This window comes from Pinus tabuliformis, chromosome 3_2, assembly GCF_031772625.1.
Source record: "Pinus tabuliformis cultivar Carrire ecotype Pingquan chromosome 3_2, CPIR1, whole genome shotgun sequence".
Lineage (NCBI taxonomy): Eukaryota > Viridiplantae > Streptophyta > Pinopsida > Pinales > Pinaceae > Pinus > Pinus tabuliformis.
In genome coordinates, this window is record NC_142302.1 from 1,068,030,165 (window position 1) to 1,068,040,296 (window position 10,132).

General features: G+C 39.9%; 1 protein-coding gene across 1 annotated transcript; it reads left to right on the forward strand.

Annotated features, from left to right (window-relative positions):
• Positions 1-1,678: 1,678 nt before the first annotated feature.
• LOC149184357 (glucan endo-1,3-beta-glucosidase-like) lies at positions 1,679-9,092 on the forward strand. Its single transcript, XM_089418912.1, has 4 exons — positions 1,679-1,754; positions 1,868-2,237; positions 4,954-4,960; positions 8,407-9,092. Exons 1-4 carry the CDS (start codon positions 1,679-1,681, stop codon positions 8,986-8,988), a joined length of 1,035 nt encoding a protein of 344 aa, XP_089275038.1. The 3' UTR covers positions 8,989-9,092.
• The last annotated feature ends 1,040 nt before the right edge of the window (positions 9,093-10,132 follow it).

Here is a 10,132-nt window from a genome sequence, read left to right on the forward strand (position 1 = left end):
CACGACCGTTTTTCACCAATCATGCATATGGACTACGCCTTTACCACGTTAACCAATATAAACATGCCTTAATTGTTACCTTATAACCATGTAAAAGCATTAATCTTCATAAACCATTCATAACAATTCCATGTGCAATTAAACCGAACAATAATTGCAAATAACCGAGTAGAATGGGAGGGGCAACTCCCGGTAAAGTCTGCCCGAATATTATTATGATCTTTTAATAATACAAGTGTGCCTGGCAGAATATCCAAGGCCAACACTTAAGAATAATACAACAAGGCAAGGGAGCCTTAATCATACACCAATATGCACCTCGTACAGAACCGAGTACCCACACGGGTCACCCAAAATATTCATACAAATCTGCAATACCGTGTACCAAGTTTCAGCTCCAACCGTGTATACAAACTCCCTCAACCAAGATCATACTCCACATAATCCAAACCAAGAATATGCGAGATTTTCCTTGGCTTTATGCGCACAAGGAATGCGCATTTCTCAAGCCTTATTCGCACCTCTCCTTGTCCCTTATGCGAAGATGAAGAGAGCGAAGTTCGATGATGGCTAAATGAACTCCATCATTCACCCATATATACATATCTTTCCACATGTGATAAGGGGGTTGCTTAAATTACAGCCGACCTCCCAAATAACATGTAAAGCCCCCGCATGCATTATTATTTATTGTATTTTATTCTTATTAAACCCACATATATTTATATATGTGTTCTCTCCATATAATATGCTCCACTCTCATGTTTATATAGGGGTTCTTGACTCATGGTTGCCCCATTATCATACACGTATGCACCCACATATTATATTATTATGCCCATACACACGTTATGTTGGTCTTTCGCCATGTGTAAAGCCACTCGTTCCATACGCTTTCCTTCATATGCTTTTAAGAGGGTATTCCACTTACGGCCATCCCCATTATTTCCATATAAATCCACGTATGTACACTATATGTTATTTCCACATGCGTACAAGTCCTTATAACATATGCTTATGCTCTTTTGGTATATGCGTCCAACACTTAGCTGCAATTCTGCCTAAGTGCCTTCGTCACACATTTTGCTGCCACGTTATTTCGTCGCACCATGACTACACCCTCATAACGTCACATTTATGTCGCACTGTAGCTCGGTCGTTTTGTCGCACGCTGCCCGCTACCTTCGCTGTTCGTCGCATCCGCCCGTCCGTCGTCTGAAGCTCGTCACACATCGTTCCGTCGTCCGTCGTTTGCCGCTGCCCACCGTGTAGCAAGGCGCGCGCTCATGGGTCGCCCGCCCATCGTCGGGTCCGCCCATTGTCGGGTCCGCCCAAGTGTCAGAGGTTCGCCCACCGTTATGTCAAAACGCGCCCGTCGTCGTGCACGGGGCGCTCGCGCCATCGTGCACGCCTGCCCGAGACCCGAGGGCATCACACTAAGGGTGTCGGTGGCTCTCGTTCTTTCACATATTTAGTGAAACATTCAATGGTGGTAGGCTGCAACCCTACCACCTAGGAGACTACCACGATGAAACAGTCAATGGTCGTAGGCTGCAACCCACCCCACACGGCACGATATCCAACTTTTTCTACAATGGCTGTGGAGAGCAGTCGAGCTTCCTATAAATGGACGTCCTCGCGGGAGAGTTTCTCAAGTCTCACATTTCCTCTGAGAAATATGGCAGCATCTAATGAACAGATGAAGAGAATCTTGATTGGGTTGATTGTCGTCTTCTGTTGTGCAATCGTCACTGGTAAATTAGCATTACCCAACTATTCTTCAATTTTTGAAAGGCAATTGTTATTCAAGACATAACATCGATTGAGTTGTACTAAACTGATTATTTTTCTTCAATTGGTTGTGCAGATGGTGATAAAATAGGAGTGAACTACGGAATGCTCGGAGACAATCTGCCACCTGCAGACCAGGTGGTAACTTTGCTCAACGGCCACAACATCGAGAAAATGGAGCTTTTCGGTCCAGACACTGGTGCATTGAATGCTTTTGCAAATTCTGGGATCGATGTAATTGTAGGAGTCAGTAACAACGATTTGCAGGCCATCTCCTCCAGCCAGGACTCAGCAAATGCTTGGGTTAATGACAATATTGTCCCCTATTCCAGCACCAGTATCAAATATATTGCGGTGGGCAATGAGGTTTTGCCTAGCTCGCAGTACGTATCGTATCTTGTTCCTGCCATGAACAACATTCAAACCGCGATCCAGAACGCCAATCTGTTGGGGATTTTCTGTCAAAATCCCAAAAACAAAATCACAAAACACACAGACAATGCTCTGTTTCAAACACAGGATCTTTAACACAGCGGAAACCAAAAAAAATATATTTATTTGTAGCTGACAGAGTTTTCAGACACACCACAAATTTCTATTCATTAAAAAAAACTGTTGTTACAAAACATTGGTCTTCCTCTCTCTCAGAGGGATTCACAAGGAATTTCCAGTTCCGTACAAAAAAAAACTACTCTGTCTCTCTTGAGAAATACTCTTTCTGAGATTTGTAAATCAACACACTGCTGTGTAGAATTACATACAAATTTCTCTCACGCTGTTGCGTTCTATTTTTTCACTTCTTCGCACTGCTGTGCATTACAATACAATTACATGGGCGCTGTTGCGTCTCCCCTCTTCTCACATTAACATAACAAAAAAAACATTACATACATATATATATGACAAAAAAAGGAACTTACTTCACGTTTTCACTTGCCATGCTTCCGTAAAAGAAATAATGAAAATTAAATGATTTTACCGGCTTTTACTTGTGCCCATACTCCCGCTGAAACAAAATTAAAAACTTCATCAAAACTTACCAACCCACAGTAAATTCCATTTACTACTTTTACTGACATTTACTGGCGGTCAATAAATGTAACTTTTACTTCACGTCAAATTTATTTGTTGTTGGCCTGTACTTCACCCATTGACTTCACTTAAATCGCATTGCATAATCCCATTTGGTCGGAACACAAAATTTGGGGCACACACATATGATGCGATCTGCGATCGGATCGCTTCGCACCATCGCAATCGCCAGAAATCAAGTGAACAAAACGGAGGGTGACAAGGTGAGTTGCGATTTGCGATATGCGATAGATCGCATCGCAAATAAAATAAACTTGCAGTTGAAATTATATTTCAACACTCCCCTTTAATTTCAACTGCTGGGTTATCAATCATACCCAGACGCTTCCTTAAAGATTCAAAGCTCTTCTGATCCAGTGGCTTGGTCAGAATATCCGCAACCTGTTCCTGAGTGCTGCAATGTTGCAAAACAATTTCTCCGTTGTTCACCAATTCTCTTATGTAGTGAAACCTTGTATCAATGTGTTTCGTTCGCTTGTGAAACACAGAATTCTTGGACAACGCAATAGCTGAGCTATTGTCACAGAAAATCACTGTTGCTTTTGCCTGCTCTTGGCCTAAGCTCCTCAACATTCTTCTCATCCAAACTGCTTGACATGCTGCTGCTGTAGCTGCCACGTACTCTGCTTCTGCTGTAGACAACGCCACAATTGGCTGTTTCTTGGAAGCCCATGAAATGGCTCCTGAACCCATGTGAAAGACATAACCGGAAGTGCTTTTCCGATCATCCACACTTCCAGCCCAATCGCTATCGGTGTAGCCAACTAAATCTGAACTTTCTGAAAAAGTATACAAAATGCCAAATCTTTTTGTACCTTTGACATACCTCAGAATTCTTTTTGTTGCTTGCCAATGTCCCTCTTTTGGCCTCTCCATGAATCTGGAAATCAAACTAACAGCAAATTATGTTAGGCCTAGTTGCAGTTAAATACATAAGACTGCCAACTATGCTCTTATATAAGCTAGGATCAAAATCCTTGTTGTTGTCCTCTTTGCTGAGTTTTAATCCCATTACCGTGGGAGTGTTTGCTGCTTTGCACTCTTGCATATTAAACCTGCTCAACACTTCATTTACATATCTTGCTTGAGAGATAAAAATCCCATTTTCATTTTGATCTACTTCTATTCCTAAGAAGTATCTCAGCAAACCCATGTCAGTCATCTCAAATTCCTCTTTCATGACTGATTTGAAGTTTTCAATGAGGTAGTCATCATTACCTGTAAAAATAACATCATCAACATACAAGACAACAATTAAAATCTTGCCATCCTTTTCTTTGATGTAGACTGTGGGTTCTCCCTCACATTTGTCAAATTCATTTTCCAGTAGATAAGAGTCTATCCTACTGTACCATGCTCTTGGTGCTTGCTTCAGCCCATAAAGAGCTTTCTTCAATCTGCACACTTTGTGCTCTTGGCCTTTCTTCTCATAGCCTAGAGGCTGCTCAATATAAACCTCTTCCTTTAACACTCCATTTAGGAATGCCGAATTCACATCCATTTGGTAAACTTTCCATTTGTTTTGTGCTGCTATGGACAACACTGCTCTCACGGTTTCCATTCTTGCAACCGGTGCGAAAGTTTCCTCATAATCTCTCCCATATTGCTGCTTGTATCCCTTGACAACCAACCTTGCCTTGTGTCTTTCAATTTTTCCTTCAGCATTGCACTTGGTCTTATAGACCCATTTAACTCCAATGACTTCTTTACCTTTTGGTAGCTCAACCAAATCCCATGTCTTTTTTCTTTCTATGGAATTCATCTCCTCATCCATAGCTTCTATCCATTTCTTATCTTTAATAGCATCTTCGAAATGAATAGGATCATCAACATGACAATACAAGGAAAATAAGGAATTCATTCCTTCATTATAAATGTCACTTAAATTTATGAACTTCTTACCTCTTTCACTTGGTGTGCAAGTACTTGAAGATGCACTTGAATTTCCTCCTTGTGGTGTGCTTGGAGAAGCACTCTCATTTCTCCTCAAGGGTGTTCCTTGCTGTCCTTGTGTTGGCGCTGTTGTTTGGGGATGTATTTCAACAATCTCTTCATCATCTTCATCATGAGACAAACAGTTTTTAACATTAACTGTTTTCTCTATGCTTCCATCCCAAGCTTCCTCCTCAATAAACTGAACATCTCTGCTGACAAAAAACCTTTTGGTGGATGGGATATACAACCTGTAGGCTTTGGATTCCTCACTGTATCCGATGAAGATACATTTCTCCCCTTTGCTGTCCAACTTCCTCCTTATCTGATCAGGAATGTGTGCATAGGCCACACATCCAAAAACTTTCATGTGGGTGACTCCTTGCTTTCTCCCACTCCATGCCTCTTTAGGCACTTTGTTCATCACAGCTTTTGTAGGACACCTATTCAAAATATATGCTGCACAGTTCACGGATTCAGCCCAATAATCATTTGGCAAATGCTTTGCCTTCAACACGCTCCTCGCCATATCCATAATGGTCTTGTTCTTCCTTTCAGCAACTCCATTTTGCTGTGCGGTGTACCTTGCTGTGAATTTCTTATGTATTCCATTTTCTCTACAAAAAACATAAAAATTCTTTGGGGATATACTCACCTCCTCTGTCTGTTCTCAAAACTTTGATGCGCAACCCACTTTGATTTTCCACGAGTGCTTTGAAATTTCGGAATTTTTCAAACACTTCCGATTTGTTCTTCAAGAAATAAACCCAAGTCTTTCTTGTAAAATCATCAATGAATGTTAGAAAATATTGGCTGCCTGCTAAAGATGGGGTTTGCATTGGTCCACATAAATCTGAGTGGACAATTTCTAAGGGTGCTTTTGCCCTTATGCTTTTCCCGCTTGGAAAACTTTCTCTGTGTTGTTTCCCCAATATGCAACCTTCACAAAGGCTGTCCGGTTTCTCTATCAATGGTAATCCTCTTACCATTCCTTTTCTGCTCAACAAGTTAAGACCTCCAAAGTTGAGATGTCCAAATCTCAAGTGCCACAACCAATTTTCATCTTTTGGTTGGCTTTGGAAAGCCTCTTGGGTAACTGCTGCCATTGCATCTTTGTTTTTCAAATTTGCCCTTATTCTGAGAGGGAACATTCTGTTCCTCGTCATCCTCACTTCAGCAATGCATCGCTTGCTGGGTGGAATATCCATGATGGTGCATACATCATTCTCAAAGAAAACATTTTAACCCTTTTGAACAAGCTGTCCAATACTCAAGAGGTTACATCTCATTCCAGGAACATAATAGACATCTGCTATGGCTTTCCTTTCACCTTGCTTTGTAAATATTTTAACTTATCCTTTACCCATAACAGAAATTTTGCTATCAGTCCCAAGTGTGACTTATGACTTCAAACTTTGATCTAAAGCAGAAAACAAAGCTATGTTTCTTGTCATATGGTTGCTGCAACCGGAGTCTAGAAACCATATATCTTCACTATTTGTTTCAGCCATATTACAAGCTAATAACACATTATCTTGGCTGACATTTTCTCTAGTAATATTTACACTAGATTTATTATTCACATCATGCTGCTTCTTCCTACAATCACTGGCATAATGCCCATATTTTTTACAGTAATAACATTGGACATTGGATTTTTCATACCTTTGTCCTTGAGCATGATGTTGTTCTCCTTGTTGGCTGCTGATTTGGCCTTGGTTCTGATTTGGATTGTTGCTTCTTCCTTGAGAATTCGCTGGACTGTTCCTTCCACCTCTGTTTTGGCTTCTGACTCTTCCTCTCTTGTTTCCTTTGCCTTGACCTCTTCCTCTTCCAAAGGACATCTGGGTCTTGAAGGCTTGCTCTAGAGATGAGTTTTCATTTCTACTCAACCTCTGCTCATGTGTGATCAGTGATGCATGAAGCTCATCAACTGAAAAGTTTGAGAGATCCTTTGTCTCTTCTATGGTGGTGACAATCACATGGAACCTTGAGGGTAGACACCTCAATAGTTTCTCCACAATCCTCCTTTCTTCAAGTATCTCTCCATGAGATCTTATTTGTGTGACCAGGCCAATTACTTGAGTGAAGAATGAGTCAATATTGTCTGACTCCTTCATGCACAGGTTCTCAAAATCTTTCCTCGACAATTGTAGTTTTGTTGTCTTCACTCTCTCCCTGCCTTGATAGGCTGTCTTAAGAGTTTTCCAAGCTTCTTTGGATGTCTTAGCTGCTGCTAACCTTGGAAACACGCTTCCATGCACTGCTTGATACAAGAAGAAAAGGGCTTTTGAGTCCTTCTTCTTGTGGCTCTTCAGCAGATCTTTCTCTCCTTGAGTTAATGCATTAAACTCATTTTCATCTGCTGGTTGTTCAAAACCATCTTCAACTATTTCCCATAAGTCTTGGGAAGCAAACAAAGCTTTCATTGTTATTGCCCAATAGTCATAGTTTTTGCCATCAAATAGTGGGAGCTGCATACCCATGCTATTGCTGGTGCTGGTGCCAGCCATTTTTGCACTCTCAACTATGCTTCAAAATACAGTCAAGTATTTAAGAGAAATACCTTGGATTCTTTTGTCTGAGTCTTCACACTGCTGGAGAAGTTGCTGCAATAAGAATCCTTCCTTCAGCTTCTTTGAACACTTCAAAGAGCCTGGATTTGCTCTGATACCACTGTTGGGGATTTTTCTGTCAAAATCCCAAAAACAAAATCACAGAACACAGAGACAATGCTCTGTTTCAAACACAGGATCTTTAACACAGCGGAAACCAAAAAAAAAATATTTATTTGCAGCTGACAGAGTTTTCAGACACACCACAAATTTCTATTCATTAAAAAAAACTACTGTTACAAAACATTGGTCTTCCTCTCTCTCAGAGGGATTCACAAGGAACTTCCAGTTCCATACAAAACTACTCTGTCTCAGCTTTGTAAATCAACACACTGCTGTGTAGAATTACATACAAATTTCTCTCATGCTGCTGCGTTCTATTTTTTCACTTCTTCGCACTGCTGTGCATTACAATACAATTACATGGGCGCTGCTGCATCTCCCCTCTTCTCACATTAACATAACAAAAAAAACATTACATACATATATATATATATGACAACAAAAGGAACTTACTTCACGTTTTCACTTGCCATGCTTCAGTAAAATAAATAATGAAAATTAAATGATTTTACCGGCTTTTACTTGTGCCCATACTCCTGCTGAAACAAAATTAAAAATTTCATCAAAACTTACCAACCCACAGTAAATTCCATTTACTGACATTTACTGGCGGTCAATAAATGTAACTTTTACTTCACGTCAAATTTATTTGTTGTTGGCCTGTACTTCACCCATTGACTTCAATTAAATCGCATCGCAGAATCCCATTTGGTCGGAACACAAAATTTGGGGCACACACATATGATGCGATCTGCGATATGCGATCGGATCGCATCGCACCATCGCAATCGCCAGAAATCAAGTGAACAAAACAGAGGGTGACAAGGTGAGTTTGCGATTTGCGATATGCGATAGATCGCATCGCAAATAAAATAAACCTGCAGTTGAAATTATATTTCAACACAATCTGCAGAACATCAAGGTCTCTACCCCCCATGCCTTCAATGTTATAGGCAACAGTTACCCGCCTTCACAGGGAGCATTCAGTGACGATGTGAAAGATACCATGAGCTCTATACTCAAATTTCTGTCAGATAACGAGGCTCCGTTCATGGCCAATGTGTATCCATATTTCAGTTACGCCGGCGGCAACGGCATTCATCTGGACTACGCTCTCTTTCAGCCCACGGCTACGGCGGTGAAAGATGGAGTTCACAGCTACAGCAACTTGTTCGATGCCATGGTGGATTCTATTTTCTCCGCAATGGAAGCCTTGGGATATTCCAACATCCCGCTCATTATTACTGAAAGCGGATGGCCTTCTACTGGCGCGGATGCGGCCACAACTGAGAATGCTCAGGCTTATAACAACAATCTCATCCAACATGTTTTATCGAATGCAGGGAAACCCAAGAGGCCTGGTACGAACATCGAGACCTATATCTTCGCTCTTTTCAACGAAGACCAGAAAACTGGGGACGAGATAGAGCGTCACTTTGGGCTCTTCAACCCTGATCAAAGTCCTGCATACTCTGTCAACTTTTCTCCAAATTGACCGCGACTCAATTCTCCTTAATTATTTGTATGCAAAATGCAATGATATAAATCTATAGAGGATGCTGCATAAATAAACATCCTCCTTCCTTCTTAAAGTGCCGAAGCCGTCACAATATTAAACAAGTTGGATTAAGAAATTTTAATCTTTGAAACGAATTGTTAATCGAGCAAGATAAGATAGATGGTGGTCAGGCAAACCACAAAAAAATGAATCCATAATGCCGTGATGATATTTTCTCTTTTAATGATCTGTGACGAACAATCTCAATAATTATTCTAATAATATAAATATTATTTAAAGAATAATTTAATTTATAATATTAAAAATTTATCACATGATAGTTAATGTTTATTATTTAATAATATCAATATTATTATTTAAAATATAATTTAATTTATAATAATAAATAATATTATAATTATTATGATTTTATTAGATGATGGTAGTTAATGTCTCTTGCAATAACATTAATTACATGGTTAACATTCTTATAAAATCTTGGGAAAATAGATAATGAATAATTCATAACAAGAGCCACAACAGTGGCGGAAGTCCCTACGGAGAAGGGGAAGGACCATTTACCGTTGACTTGGCTGCTTGCTTAGATGTCCTATACAACATGAGGACCATTTACTTTTGACTTTGTTGCATGTAGTCTTTGACATTTTCCTGATCTGCACTTGAACTTGATCTAAAGATTTAGTCAGAGGCAAAGAGCTCTTCTTTGGATTCAGAACTAAAAACTAGATTTAAGTTCTCTCTTTTAAGATTAAAATCCCAAAAGAGTAATCCATACGCTTGTACCGATATAAATCTCTTAGAAAATAAAAACATATTGTTATTAAATAAATAAATAAATTTAACAATATATTATATAAACATGAATAGAACAGGCCGACTAACGCAAGCGTTGATAGAAATGGAGACGTGCTTGCAACGATTAAATCTAATTCCCTTACATCCCGCCATGATTTCGCCCTTAATTTATCGAGTTGAATATTTCTTTGGGCATTTTGGACTACTAAATAATTTTCTCGTCCGAATTGTTCGCATTTAAAGATCGATCACTTCAGCTTTCATAAATGTTTGGGCGTTGACTACATCGAGCGATGAGATTCAAACGCGTGATCGGCGTGGGAAC

Excerpts from the sequence above, each read along its gene's own strand:
- LOC149184357 (XM_089418912.1), top strand. The coding sequence starts at position 1,679 with ATGGCAGCATCTAATGAACAGATGAAGAGAATCTTGATTGGGTTGATT. Across the intron at positions 1,755-1,867 it reads CTGTTGTGCAATCGTCACTG|ATGGTGATAAAATAGGAGTG; the intron begins GTAAATTAGCAT and ends TTGGTTGTGCAG.